The 15,956-nt window shown below is 41.6% G+C and overlaps 2 protein-coding genes across 2 annotated transcripts; both read right to left on the bottom strand.

Moving 5' to 3' along the window:
• Positions 1-541: 541 nt before the first annotated feature.
• On the bottom strand, positions 542-1,519 carry LOC308525454 (olfactory receptor 52P1-like; the record flags this gene model as incomplete). Its single annotated transcript, XM_081100274.1, has 1 exon — positions 542-1,519. The coding sequence occupies one exon, from the start codon at positions 1,517-1,519 to the stop codon at positions 542-544; it is 978 nt and encodes a 325-aa protein (XP_080956400.1).
• A 3,575-nt stretch (positions 1,520-5,094) lies between these two features.
• Positions 5,095-6,108, bottom strand: LOC308524050 (olfactory receptor 52D1-like; the record flags this gene model as incomplete). The annotated part of the gene is made up of 1 exon (XM_081098204.1): positions 5,095-6,108. One exon carries the CDS (start codon positions 6,106-6,108, stop codon positions 5,095-5,097), a length of 1,014 nt encoding a protein of 337 aa, XP_080954330.1.
• Positions 6,109-15,956: the final 9,848 nt, after the last annotated feature.

A 15,956-nucleotide genomic window follows, 5' to 3' on the forward strand; every position in this document is an offset into this window, starting at 1 on the left:
TAGTTTACAAGAAAGCAACAAGTCATGTTGCCCAAATGCAAGGCTCTGACAGCAGGGATTAAAAAAAAAAGAGTTTAGAAATAGTTTTGTACTTTCCATGTACCTTCTCATTCCCCATACATAATCTTCACTTCCCACCTCCCCTTAAGCACACAAATACAAATACACACCCAAACAGACACACAACCGGACTTGCCTGTGCTAAGTAGTGAGCAAGTTATTGTTTGTTCTTATGTTCTGTCTGTAAGACAACATTTTACATGTGTTTGGTGTGTGTTGTTGTTTAAAGTGCTTTTACATAGATTATCACATATAATTTTTCTAACTCCCATGTCAGGTATGGAGAGCAGATGTCATTACTTTCCTTTCATAATTGCCTGGCATTGGAATCAGTGCGAGCAAGTAGTCTCTTGTGTCTTAGCATCATATTCAAGTGATTCAGGCAGCTAATCTGTCAATATGACAATTTCTACTACTAGCCAAGTCTCCCAGGAATTGAATCTACTTAGCCTGTTTCTCTCAGACCTACCATGCTGGATGATCAGTCAGGATTCCGACCCTGGGTAATGGTTATAGGCTCCTTCCTACAGCATATATGTTTGGTCACTTTTTCCTGAAACTCCTTGGTTTTCACTCCATAAATAATAGGATTGAGCATTGGAGGTACAAGGAAGTAGAGGTTGCCTAGAATGGTGTGGATGTGGGGTGGAATGCCCTGACCAAAGCGGTGAGTGAGAAAAGAGAAAAGCGAGGGAGTGTAAGATATAAGCATGACGCAGATGTGTGTGGTGCAGGTGTTAACGGCTTTGTGGTGGGCTTCCTTAGAAGAGAGCCGCAGTACAGCCCGGATGATTAGCACATAAGATGAGGCAATAGCTGAGATGTCTAGCCCAACAACCAGCAAGGCCACCACTAGACCATATATCCTGTTGACTGTGGTGTCCACACACACCATCTTCACTACAGCCATGTGCTCACAGTAGGTGGTGGGGATGACACGATTGGCGTGAAAGGGCATTTTCTGAAGGAGGATGGGCATCGGCATAATGAACAGGATGGCTCTCACTAAACTCACTAGGCCAATGAGCCCAATGCGACTATTGGACAGGATGGTGGCATAGCGCAGGGGCTCACAGATGGCCACATAGCGGTCAAAGGCCATGCTCATTAGGATGGCAGACTGCAAAGCAGAGATGGAGTGGATAAAAAACAGCTGGACCAGGCAGCCCTCATAACTGATCTTGCTCAGGCCAAACCAGAAGATGCAGAGCACCTTGGGAATGGTGGTTGTGGACATGCCTAGGTCTGTGAGGGCCAACATGCAGAGGAGCAGGAACATGGGCTTGTGCAGGGAGCGCTCTGTGGAGATGGTGAAGAGGATGGTGCAGTTCCCAAGGATGGTGAGGAAGTACATGGATGAGAAGGGGATAGATATCCATCTGTGTTTGTCCTCCATCCCAGGAATGCCTTGCAGAATGAAGAAAGAAGGATGGCCCTGGGAGGCATTGCAAATAGTCATGGTAGAACCCTGGTGAAGAACCTGAGAGGAACAAGGAAGAAACTGCATCAGTATCAGTTTAAGCAAAAATGAAGATTTTCAAAGTGGAAAACAAGAATTGGAATATTAACGTACATAAAAATAATTCTGAAATCGTGATAGCATATACTACAGTATCATAGTAGTAAAACACGCTATTACAACATTAATATCTGACAATGTATTTTGATAATGTTTTATTGAGGACAAATGGATTCATTATTCATGAACAAAATCAACATTACATATATAAGTATATATTAATAAATGAAAGTGTATCCTCTTAAAGAATATAACTTGAAGTACATAAAACAAAAATGGATAAAAATACAAAAAGAAATTGACAAAATATTACATATGCCTCTCAGCAGCCAGAGATCTAAAAGGTCAAGAAGAGTTTTCATAAAATAAGATAACCTAAAAAGTTTATAATAAAATTGTTCATCCACAAATTAAATAGTATACATTTGGAGAAGATAGGGGACTTGTGAAGACCTTTTTTTTATGAACTGTGCAATGATGACTGCAATTAAGCAGGTGGTGGGGTTTTGAGCTCCTGAACTTCAGAGACTAGGCTATCGGAATGTGAATACAAAGCCCACCCCCACCTAGAACTACTTACCTGAATGTGAGTGAGGTGATGTGAGAGAGGGAAACTGCTATCAGACACCTTCAAAAGTGGGTGTGTAGGTGTGTCCACATGTGTGTAGGTATATCTTATCAAATATTCATGTGGCTCTTGGAGAGCACACTAATGGCCTGGCATCTCTCTTCTCCTCAGTTTTAGGTACCCAGAATCCATGAAGTGGCCCTTTAAGTAACCTAAGTAAGGGCTCCCAGGGTGCCCAGAATTATCTCTTTGCTACTCCTTCCTTCCCCAAACACACACACAAGATACGACTACAATTATGTATAATATTGGCCCTGGAGGTTGTCCTGAGCTCCCAGAGGATAAGGTTGGACTTTAGTGATTACAAGATGTTCCAGACTTTGCCAGTCCTGAGGAACCTAAGGAGAGAGAGGGTGAAAGTACACCTGGGTATGTAACCTGTTCAGGGTCTGGTAGTTTGTGTATTCCAGAGGCCCTCATTCCCAAGTGAGAGCCAGGAATGGATTAACTTCACTTAATCCATTAAGTGGATAACTCCACAGAGTAATCATGTTCCTGGAGGCATCAGAGGTACCACCCATGCTGTTCTTAGCCTCAAGGTCTAGCTATTGCTAGCCTCTTTCTGATTTTCAGGCTCTAACTTTTTCCCCAGGCCAATGGCTTTGCCCCTGACATTTCCCAGCCCATTTTCAATTCACATTGACCCCACCTCCAGCCTCTCAGATCCCAGAATCTCCTCAACTTCTGGGGCCAGATGTTGCTTTATTTTTTTTCTGGTTCGTTCAGAGGAATTAAGTGATTAAAGTTTGTCAAACAGTATTTTGCTAAGTTTATTCAAAATGTACAAGGCAGAGTAAAACAATCACAAAATTATGGAAACACTAAACAGAAGCAGGACTTAGAGAGCCAGATTCTAAATCCTGATGTCATACAAGTTCTGCCCAGACAGGCCCTGTAGGGACTTTGTTCAGTTATGTGTCAGTAAGAAAGAAGCAGTGGCAGAGGAAAGTAAACGGCAGAATAAATGGCGTAGGACAATCAATACATCAACAGAAAGGGCCATAAAGAGGCAAGCACAGATACACCTGCTTTTATGGACACATCCACAGAGCTTCCCCCTGCAGAAATAATAACATGCTCTAATAACAGGCAGAAATCTTGGTCACAATCATCTTTTCTCTCTGTCCTGAGGTGGTCCTTAAGGGTGATAATGACAGGGAACAACCAAAAATTGTTGTGGAGTGTGAGCTACAGAATGACCAGAACTCCAGACGGATTAAGATTTAGAGAGCCTTTATTGACTGGCCAGTGTCCACTCCTCCACTCAGGAAGCCCAAGAGAGAAGCGGCCCCGATCATCTGCAGGGTCCAATATTTAAAGGGGACAGATACATCCATGCTCAGGTTCCCATAGCAGGCAAAGCCAAGTTACAAAAGCTCATTGCGTAGTTTTAGCCAAGCTATTCATCCTTCTCCTGTTACTCCTTTCTGGGTAACTTAAAGGTCAGGACTGTTCTTAATTTTGTTCTGTCTGTGCTTTGAGGGCCTGTTGCTCAGGTGTGTTGATCTGTTTGTTCTTTATGGGCCGTTGCTCAGGTGTGTGAGCTCAGTTCCTAGAGACTTTGCACAGGCTGTCAAGCTGCTGAGGTGACTAGGTAATTAAGCAGGCCTAAAAATTTTCCTACTCTGTAACAAAAATATACTCTCAATTTATGGACAGGTTGTAGCTTCTTGCCTCAGCTCATGGAAAGAGAGCCTAGAATCAAGGTGGATCAGACAATAATGATTACCTCACTGTAAGAAAAAAAGAAAAGTTTCTTAACATAAACATTTTTATCTTTGCTCCAATACCTTTTTACTCCTTGTCGCTGTAAATACCATATTCTATTATAGTTACCTTCTTCTCTCCCTAGATTGTGAGTTTTCTGATTGGGTACTGTGCCTTATTCACCTATGAAATTCAGAAGATTAATGTATTGTGTAGGGGATAGACTTATTATTTGCTTTTATTTCTTTCAAGGTTTCCAAAACAAACAAGCAAACATACAAAAAACCCAGCTCTTGTCAAAAGTAGCTTTGCTAGAGCACAAAGGCCAACACTGACTTTCCTAGGATACCCTAAATAACAATATCAAGAAACGCTGTGTTCAGGAAATTCTAATATACCCAAAGAGCTGATAACTAAATGGGGTAAACAAAAGGTCAGACTGAGTTCACAATGGGCCAAAAATAATCCACATGTGAAGCTCATCACTCTTTGAATATCATAAAAAATGCAAAGGTCATTTGTCATGAGGTAATTAGTTACAAGGCTCATCTTTGTAGTCATTCCTTTAGAAAGTTGTGCTATGGTTTTCCCATTGGTACCTGTGCTTCACAATAAGACACCCAGGAATCATCTTCATCTATTTTAAACCTAAACCTGGATCCAGAGGATCATGGAGCCTCACAGACATCTCTCATCTAGGGATGACAGCCTCACTGTAAATGCACTTGGTATAAGAAAGTGCTAGCAATCAATCAATCAATGTATGTGTGTGTGTGTATGTATTCTAAATTTCTTGAAGCTATAAGTAAATGGTTTTTTTATGACCACTTTTTCTCTACTTCTAGCACATGAGATTTCTGTACATCGAGAGAATAAATATTTTTGGCTCTTACTTTTAAATGTACTGCATTGCCTATTGACCTTCCCTTAAGAGGATTCAAGATCCACAGGCTAGTTTATGGGGCATATAATAGGTTTACAGGAAAATAGTATTCTGTTGATTGGTCAGGTATAAATAAGTTGTTCTAAATACTTCAAAAACTCTCAGGTAACATATGATACTGTCTGGCTTGGATTAACAGAAGCAGCAACCTCTAGTCCAAGGAAAGGAGGTGCTGGAGAAGGTGGGAGATTAATTATAACTTTTTCCCTTGGTCTTTGGGGTATGGAAAGAGTATAGTTACCTCCTCCACATAAAAAAGCTAAATAGTCTCAGGCGGATCTGTTTAGTGTTAATGCCGTAGACCAGGGGGTTGAGAACAGGGGGCAACAGGAGATAGAGATTTGCAAGTACAATGTGGACATGAGGAGGTACTTGGTGGCCAAAGCGGTGGGTGAAAAAAGAAAAAAAGGCAGGGATATAAAAGACTAGAATCACACAAATGTGGGCTCCACAAGTGCTAAATGCTCGGAACTGGGCATCCTTGGAGGGTAGACGCAGCACAGCCTGCAGGATCAAGCCATACGAAGTGGCGATGAGGATCACATCCATGCCAGTGACTGAAAGTGCCACAGTGAGACCATAAATGGTGTTGGGCTTGATGCTGGCACAGGCCAGCTTGGCAATGCCCATGTGCTCACAGTAGGTGTGGGGGATGATGTGATGTCCGCAGAAAGGTAAGCGTTCTATGAGGATGACAAAGGGGAAAACAAAGAGAAGGCCACGGGCCACACATGCCAGCCCAATCTTCCCGATCACTGTGGCGTTGAGGATGGATGTATAATGAAGTGGACGGCAGATAGCCACATAGCGGTCAAAAGCCATGGCCAGCAGAACAGCAGACTCGGTGGCAAAGACAGTGTGAACAAAAAACATCTGGGTGAGGCAGCCATGGTAGGAAATTATGTGGGACCTAAGCCAAAAGATAGTCAGCATTTTGGGCAATGTGGTCGAACAGAGTACCAGGTCAGTGATGGAAAGTAGACACAGGAAGAGGTACATTGGCTCATGTAGAGTTCTTTCTGTCAGAATGATGTACAGGATGGTACTATTGCCAACCAGAGCGAATATATACATGGAGCAGAAGGGGATGGCAACCCAAACATGCTGGTCTTGCATCCCAGGGATTCCAAGAAGAATAAATGTGGAAGGGTGGAAGGCAGTGTCATTGGAGGCAGATGCAGAGATCATAATGATGCAGAGAACAGAAGGCTTTCTCTTCCTAAAAGTGGTTAGAAAATGAAAGAAAGTCATCTCAATGCCACTTATTTTTCCTACATGTTTATTCAATTTCTTGCCTTTCATTCCCACCAATTCTTCTACAATTGATGCCTTCCTCATTTCTTGCCTGGGTTATTAAAATAGCTATATAACTAATATGCCCACTTTCAGGATTTCTATCTTTCAGTGACGCCTCTATATTGCTGCCTAAATATTTTAGCATGTGAATACAGTCAGCTAAAATGCAAATTTCTTAGTGTATGCAATACAGTATATTTTTTATTGACCTCCTCTGGTCTACACTCCACCACTTTCCATTATGTCTGGGCCTTGGGACACTGGTCCACATCAACAGACTTCCCTACCCTCTTACTTCTGGTTGGATTTGGCAATAAGAAACACCAACAGGAGATTGGAAGAAAGTCAGAGATTTATTCTTTCAGCTCCCTCCTGTGGGATTGCTGTAAACTGCTGCACCTCTCTGTGAACAGCCTTCTCTGGTCTGATTTCCACTGGCAACCATATTCTACTCTTTTCCATTTCACTAACCCTGGGACTTCACAAGCACTTGTCAGTTCTCTATGCTGACCCACATCTTTGCTAATGGTTTCTGTATCACACTGTACTCACACTACCTACTTGAGCATGAAATTTGTTTCCCACTAGTGTTTTTATAGAATGATGTGCAGAGCTCTTCTTGATCTTTTTCTTGCTCTTTGCCAATTATCTAGCATTAGTTATCACCACATTCTACTATATGCTTCATGTTCCAACCACATATAAGTCATATCTAATTTTGGACATTTTGAAATATCCCAAAGCATGTTTTGTCACATCCGCATGCATTTTCATATGATGGTTTGTTTTTTTGCCCAAAATGGCTGTTCCAAGTTGGTCACCTGCCAAGGTACTAACAATCATTCAAACCCAGCTGAGTAACCTTCCTCTATGAAGCCCTTCTAAGGTTGCTTCTGCTGTGGTGTGAGAACCATACATCTTCAGCATACTCTCCTTAGGAAATATAAACTTGTTTTAAAATTATATGTATGTTTCTTGCCCATTACACTATGAAATTTCTGCATCTCATTTATTTCTCTATATTCAGCATCAATGCCTTTGATACATTAGGGTAATAAGTAATGTTTAACAAGTACAAGGATAAAGGATTGAATACTACAATTGAAAATATTTTAAACATTTTTGAATAAATGACCATGGTTGCAAAGGGTGTTTCTTCTTAGGAGCCTTCCTTTTGGATCTTCTCTCACAGAACTACAATGCTCATTGTGTTTTTTTCACTCTATATACTCCAAGACGTGCTCCTTTATAAGGTCTTTGATATGCTTCTAATCTAACCTAATCTAATCTAATCTAATCTATACATTTTTTCTGTTTTCCTGATTGGCCACATGAATTAGTTTGATTATAAACATAACTTCGGTGTCTCTTTTGTCTACTTTAAAATGTGAGCCCTGATATGACAGGTCAGCCAGGAGCTACACAGGTATGTGCTCCAGGAAAACTTCAAGATGAAGTGTGCCATGGGAAGGGAAGCATAGTGGTGAGTTATATCAGTTCTTGGAGTGACTAGTCAATGAATTTAAGATTATGCCAATAGGAAAGAAGAAAATAGATACAGAACTATTTTTTCCTTGGAGTCATCTTACCTTGAGAGATTCTAGTAGGTGAAGTCAGAATCATCATTCCTACCTATTGAAGTTCAGTCTTTGTGACTCAAACACCCTGGTGTTTAGAAGAGACATCAATGTTAAGTTCATTTGCTGTCATCTAAAAAGTTTTAGAATATGGAAACACCTAAAATAATATAAAAAACAATATAATAATTAAAAAGAATATTTTCCTTCAATCCCCTATTCATCTACAACTGCATTATTAAAAGACCAAATCATTTTGTTTATTAATTGCAATATTGCAGGTATTTCTCATATATTAATGCAAGTTTACTACTTTAAGTCAACAGTTTACTGTAACTATAAATTATATAGATAATAATGTAATTATAAATATTAATTACCAATAAAATTATTATTTTGTTTGAATTTTAAAGCCAAACAATAGAGCTTAGTGCCAATCCTAGTGTAATTTTGTATATCCTTAAAAATTCAAAAATCGAGTTATAACAGAAAAATAAGATTTATTGTAAACATATCAATGCTTATGGTGGAAAAGTATAAATACTTTTTTACTTCTATCCTGGAAATTCCTAAGAATTTTAAACAATATAGGGTGTCCCCAAAAATGTATATACACACTTTGAATAATAATTATAAAGGCAGTGTTTATTAAAATACATTTCATTTTCAAACTTGAGCTATCGGCTGTTAAAGTATGTATATATTTTTGGGACACCATATATATATAAATCAATGGAATATAATATGTTCATAAATTGGAAAACGAGTTACAAGGTATATATAGTTCAATAATTATGTGATGCTTAACTCCTAACCTGTAATATCTTGAAAAGTGGGCACCTGGCAGTTGCTTATTCAAATCTAGTGGCAGAGAGTATGTGTGCTTTTGAGGGAGCCATTCTCAACATTAGACACTCTGAGTCTGAGAATATTTTCCTTTCATTAGTCAATGTCTCTAAAAATTCTACATTAAACAAGCATTATTCCCCTTCAATGTCTTAGGCTTCTATTTTGTGAACATTATTATTCTTTGTAATGCTGCTCTTTTATTTAATTACTTTGTCAAAAAAACTTTATTGAGCGTCTAATATGTACCAGGAATTCTTCTAGATATATGCTATATACTGAAGAGTAAGAACATACATGTTCCATGATATATTAAACTCATTTAATAAGAAGACATAATATAATAATGTTAAGACATAATATAACATAATAATAATGTCAAATAATCTCCAATATATGTGTTAAAATGTTACACTGACTTGCACACTATGAAAAAAAAGTTATATAAGCTGCCTACTCAGAGATGGAGACTCCATAAAAGAAGTCATAGGCATGAGTCTGTGCTGCCACTAAGAATGAAGAAATGTTTATCCTATTACTGTTAAAGAAAAAACAACTATTAGGCTGTTCAGTTGGCAGCCACTGATTTTGCCCTGGAAAAGGTACACAGAACCTGGGGTTTATTGAAGCAAGAATTCACGGCTTAGAGGTTTCTAAGTTTTCTGCATGTGAAATTACAGAAGGAAATTAGGGAATTAGATTTGGAGGGTTCAAGCTGTATTCAGTCACTAGGGAAACTGGAAATCAGATGAGTTTTCTGACCCTCCAGTCTTTCTCAGGGCACTGTGAAGGTCCTAGGTACTCAAGAACGAGGTCACTCCCTAACATACATGTACCTTAACTCTCATCTGGCTGGTCTGACCAATATAAGTGAGAATAAGATGCAGTTAGTCTTAAAAAAAAAATGACCTCATCAGTATTTTTAAGGAAAGCTGTTCCTGGAGATCTATTTGACTGGCTTGTCTTGAAACCATAAGGAAAATGACAAGAGACTAAAAACTCTAACTGTAGCAGAAAGAATTCAGGTACACAGAAAATAAGAACATATTGATGACAAGTTTGGGTATGAAATAAAGATAGCTAAATACCTAAGCCGTTCAAGAAACTGTACCTCCTAAAATAGAAAGCTGGGGATAATCTGAGATGATCTCCAGAATAGCCAAGGTCAAATCTTTGTGTGATTGTCATCCCTCTCTATCTTCCCCGACTTCTGCTCCTAGCTTGACGGAACTGTCTGTAACCTTAGTTTTCTGTTCATATTCATTCAATACTCACCACAGCCACAGTGGTCAGCAGAACTAGAAAACACTTGATCCAGCACAAGTAGCATAGTTCCTAGATCTGAGATTTGCTCCCACTTATCTCCACCCTCTGAAAGATTTTTGTCCCAGAGAGGCTGTGGTTGGCTCAGAGCACCAGTGGTCCCAGCTGCTAAAAGTAGAGGTGAATTTTTAAATAAGATCTCTGGGGAGACACATCAGTAATATCACAGTCTTCTCTTAAAGGCTGGGCATTTTTTAAGACAGGAGAAGGGTTAAAATTGTGAATAGGACTTTAAGGCAAGAGTCGAAACTTGAAAAAAAAGGTCCACAGTGGAGATATACATTTGTTAATCAGCATTACTATAATCAGATTTAAAGCTCTGAAGTTAAATGATAATTTTTAAAAGGGTGAATATGTTTAAAGAGCACCAAAAATTAATTCCTAATACAGATTACGTGATAAGGAAAAACTAGCGAAAGAGACAAGTAAGCAGTGTCTGTGAGGTAGGAGAAAAAAACCACTGCAGTCAAGTAAAAAAGTAGCTCAAAAGGGGGGAAATGGTCAACTATATAAAGTATTGATGACAAATCGATGAGTAAGAGAACCAAGCCCTAGCCAGTTTTCTCAGTGGTTGGAGCCTCAGCCACATGGACTAAAGGGTCCAGGGTTCGATTCTGGTCAAGGGTAAATACCTCAGTTGCAGGCTTGATTCCTGGTCTCAGTAGGAGCATGCGTGTAGAAGGCAACCAATCAATGTATGTCTCTCACAAAAGTTTCTCTCTCTGTCTCTCCTCTTCCTTCCACTTTGTCTAAAAATCAATGAAAAAGAAAAATACCCTTGGATGAGGATTAAAACAATAAAAAAAAAAAATAAGAGGACTGAGACCACTATTCTAAAAATTGCGGTCATTATTGACCTTGACAAGGACAGAACTGTGCAGTGATAATGTTTGAGTAGGAGTGAGTTAAAGACAAAATGAGAGGAAAGAATTAGAACTAGTAAACATAGACAGCTCTTTTAAGGAGTTGGAATGCAAAAGGAACTAGAGAACTGGGATAAGAGCTGGAAGGGAAACATAGTCAAGAATAAAATTAGAGAAATGTTATTAACTTTCTATATTGATGGAGAAAGATGCATTATAGAGAGAAAAACAATAATTAAAGAATGAGGAGAGAATTGTTGAAGTGATGGCTTTAAGTAGGATTAGACAATGGCGTTTAGTGCACAAGTAAACAGTTGGATCTTGATATCCATAGTAACCAGAGAGAAAGTAGAAATGAAGGTGTGGATGTAGATAGGTGGGTAGGTGTAATTATAAATGTCTGTGGAAGTTTCTTCCTTGTTGTTTCTATGTCTTCAGGCAAGTAAATGCAAGATCATCTATGAATGAGAATGATGACAGAAAAGAAGGTATTGGAAGTTTGATGAAAGAAAAGAGGGTATAAAATAATCATCTAAAGAGTGTGAGATAAAATAAAAAGAGAAATGTAATGTAATTGCCTTGCAATACAAAATGTAGGTGGCCATATATCCCAGTTTATGTGGGAAAAGTCCCAATTTATATTTGTTTTTTATGTGAAATTACTAATAGTTTTCCCTTTATTATCAAACTAGGGGCCCAGTGCATGAATTCATGCACCTTGAAAGAAACTGTGGGCTGAAAGGCTGTGGTGGGCACAGGGTTGGGTCTAAGCCCATCCACTGTGCCTCCACCTGGCCCCGGTCCCCTGTCTGCTGGCAGCCCCACTCCTGCCACCTCTCCCACATGCTGATGGTGCCGGCCCCACTAGCACCTGCTGACAGCACAGAGTGATTGGGGCCAGTGCCAGAAGCAGGTGCGAGTGGCGGCTGCTGCCCTGATTGCCCCTCAGGAGCAGGGGAGGGTGGAGAAGTCCTAAGGGGAGATCTGGGCCAGCAGGCGCTGCTTGCACTCACTGACAGAGCCAAGCGTTTGGGGCCAGCGTCATGCACTGCCAGTGGACGCAAGAAATGGCTCCGGTGCCAGCAGTGGGTGCAAGTGGGGCTGGTGCTGGTAGCAGGTGCAAGCGCTGGGCAGGACTGTGGAGTGTGGGAGCAAAGAATTTTCAGTAATCACCAGAGTCTCATCCTAATGACAGCAACCATCCCACCGCAGCCAATGCCCACTATGTTCCACACTCTGCCTCCTGCTGCCCATGCCCGCCATGTTCAGCGCACGCCCCCTGGTGGTCAGCACACGTCACAGAAACCGGTTGTTTGGTTGTTCTGCCATTCGGTCTATTTGCATATTAAGGTTTTATATATATACTAGGGGCCCGGTGCACGAAATTCGTGCACTGGGTGTGTGTGTGTGGGGGGGAGTGTCCCTCAGCCCAGCCTGCCCCCTCTCACATACTGGGAGCCCACAGGCGTTGACCTCCATCACCCTCCAATCGCAGGATCGGCCCCTTGCCCAGGCCTGACGCCTCTGACAGAGGTGTCAGGCCTGGGCAGGGGACCCTCATTTCCCCCCATCACTGGTTCTGCCCCAAGCCCAGGCCTGATGCCTCTGGCCCAGGCGTCAGGCCTGGGCAGGGGGCCCCCAGACCCCTCCGATTGCTGGCTCTGCCCCTTGCCCAGGCCTGATGCCTCGGCCAGAGGCGTAGACCCCCATCACCCTCTGATCGCCTGATCGGCCCCTTGCCCAGGCCTGACGCCTCTGCCAGAGGTGTCAGGCTTGGACAGGGGACCCCTGTCTCCCCCTGATCACTGGCTCTGACCCCCACCCCAGCCTGAGGCCTCTGGCCCAGGAATCATGCCTGGGCAGGGGACCCCCAACTCCCTCTGATCGCTTGCTCCACCCCCCACCCAAGCCTGATGCCTCTGACCCAGGCTTCAGGCCTGGGAAAGGGGAACATCATATCCCCCCAGTCCCCGGCTCCGCCCCCCACCCAGGCCTGATGCCTCTGGCCCAGACCTGATGCCTCGGCCAGAGGAGTTGATCCTCATCACTCTCCGATCACCAATCACCGGATCTGGCCCTTGACCAGGCCTGAGGCCTCTGGCAGAGGTGTCAGGTCTGGGCAGGGGACCCCCAGCTCCCCACGGTTGCAGGCTCCACCCCTGCCCAGGCCTAACGCCTCTGGCTGAGGTGTCCGGCCCGGGCAGTGGGGACCCGCAGCGGCAGCAGCGCTGCGATCTCCCGCTCTGCCCCTGCCCAGGCCTAACGCCTCTGGCCGAAGCATTAGGCCTGGGCAGGGGACCCCCAGCTCTCCGCGGTTGCAGGCTCCGCCCCTGCCCAGGCCTAACGCCTCTGGCTGAGGTATCCGGCCTGGGCAGCAGGGACCCGCAGCTGCAGCAGCCCCGCGATTGTGGATTCCGCTTTAGGCCCAGGCAAGGGACCCCTAGCTCCTGGGACTGCCAGCTTCGACCTTGCCCAGCTCCCATCGCTGGCTCCACCCCTACTTCCTGCTATCACTGGCCAGGGCGGAAAAGGTGCCTGATTCTCCGATCATGGCTGGGGGACAGGGCAAAGGCGGCCCCAGGGCCGCCTTTGCCCTGCCCCCCAGCTCTTAGCTCCCCCCTGGGTTTCTGATCACTGTCAGTGGCAGGGGGCTTCTTCCTGCTTTCCCTTTTGCCTCCCTGCATTGTGCCTACATATGCAAATTAACTGCCGTCTTGTTGGCAGTTAACTGCCAATCTTAGTTGGCAGTTAACTGCCAATCTTAGTTGGCAGTTAATTTGCATATAGCCCTGATTAGCCAATGAAAAGGGTAGCGTCGTACACCAATTACCATTTTTCTCTTTTATTAGTGTAGATATAGATTATATGCTATCTAATTAAGCATGTTCTTGAGTTTAGCAAACCTAAATTTAAAATATGGTGTTAACACATTTACACTGGCAACAGGCACAAAATTTGTGAAGAGTTGATTTAGAGAGTTGCTGAAAAAGCACGCCTAGCCAGTTTGGCTCAGTGGATAGAGCAAATGCACAATAAAATGTGTGTGTGTGTGTGTGTTTGTGTGTACACACATGGTGTATTTATGATTGTGTTACCAACGGAGAAGGGAGAGAGAGAAATAGAAAATTTGTATTAAGCAGTAATTCTAAGAATGAACCATGAAATTAATGTTGGTAAGGAGAATACATAAAAAATGAGGAAATGTAAAAAAAAAGAATAGGGTCAATTTATTATCAATACAAATTCTCAGGTCCAAGGAATTAAGAAGAGTAGGTAGGATCGTCAAGATCTTTGGGGGAAAAAAACCAAAGAATCAAATTGTTTTAGTTATTGACTATTGCACCACAAAATTAGCCCAAAATGTAGTGGTTTAAAACAGTTTATTATTATCTCTTATGATTCTTACTGGGGACAGATGGGCAGTGTCATTTGAAGCCCCTCTCTGATGTGGCTACAATCAATTTTGGATGAAGATGCAGTTATCTGTAAGCTTGACTAAAATTGATGCAATTGATTCTGGCTATTAACTAGGAGCTCAGACAGGATGTCAACCACATGAACTCTCCATGTGGCCTGGGACTCTCACAGTACGGTGGCTATGTCCTAGGAAGAGTGTCTAATAAACAAATGTCAAAAGCCACTAAAGGAGAAGACACAAGCTTCTTATAATCTAGCTTTCAATATCCTGAAATTTCACCTGTTGACTTCTTTTCTCAAGGAAGTTGCTAAGGCCAGCCCAGGTAAAAGGGGAATAGAATTAAATGGCACCTCTTGTAGGAGTGACAAAATCATATTAAGAAAAATATGTGGAATATAAGATATTATTTTAGCCATACTTTGGAAATAAAAACCTGAAAACACTCCACCCTCTGGCCAGAATAATGCATATATCCTCCTATATGCAAAATAAATTCATCTCTTTCCTAAGATCCCAAAGTTATATCCTCTTATGCCTTTTATTCAAAGGCTAGGATCTCAGCCTCTAAATCAGGGCAAAATGTGAATAGGGCTCATTGGGCTCAGTTCCTTGAATACAGCTCCTTGAATGCAGTTCCTCTTCATTTGAAGACCTGAATAGTAAAGAAATGAGAAAGAAATCAGCTGCCTACGTACAATGGTGATACAGAGATAGAATAATTGCAAAGATACTTATTTGTGAAATATTGCGAATGATATTAGCCTTTAAACTAGTGCATTAAAGATTTTAAAATACAGAGATATAGTACCAGTTTCTTTTTTAAAAATATGTTTTTATTGATTTTAGAGAGGACAGGAGAAGGAGTGAGAGATAGACCACCTGCCTCCGTCATGTCCCACACTGAGGATCAAGCCCATAATCTGGGCATATGCCCTGACTGTGAATTGAACTGTAACCTCTTGGCTCATAGTTTGATGCTCAACCACTGAGCCACGCTGGCAGGGCTATCGCCAGTTTCTTAATATAAACCCACTCTTGTTCCCTGGAAATGATTCTACTTGGCTCTTAGCTACAACCTCTGAGCAATTGGCTCTATATTCTATGTCATATTTGGTTTTCAGTGTTTACATCTGAGTATTTCTCTCTGCCTGCTTCCTGCCTAATGAAGTTGAAGATCTGAAGGTCTCTTTTCATTTTGCACTAACTAACTCTGTTCCTTTTTGTCCAAGCTAATGGTGCTTATATCTGTACATTTATCTTAAAGAACAAACAAACTGTGAGTTCTATATAAATCTTTTAGAACTTACTTCATCAGATAAAAAGTACACCCAAAGATATCTTCCAAGCTGCTCCCTGTCTGATTTTGACTGGAGTTGTGGTTATCTGGAAATTTTCCTTAAGATTCTTAGAAGCTTTTTTTTCTAATTGAAAATATTTTTTAGGCATACCCTCAAATGGCTCTCTACTCTTTTTTTTTTTGTCATTTGGAGAAGCTGGGGAAAAGTTTTGTTTTTTTAACCTATTCATCCATAACTTGTTTGTATTTAGTCTATATTCTGCTTGAACATTAAATAATTTAATTTTAGCTTATATCTCTTTATCTTACCTTATCATATGTGGCATAAAATTAATTCTGATACTTTCAGTACTCTGCTTCAAAATCTCCTTGTCCAAATGTATCAGTTAATTAGGTATCTATTTTCATTTTACTGCAAGCTATGGTTCCCACAACTGTATAGTACTCATACCTTTTTCTGCAGCCTCCAGTGATAATTT

This window comes from Myotis nattereri (assembly GCF_964212035.1).
Source record: "Myotis nattereri genome assembly, chromosome: 9".
Lineage (NCBI taxonomy): Eukaryota > Metazoa > Chordata > Mammalia > Chiroptera > Vespertilionidae > Myotis > Myotis nattereri.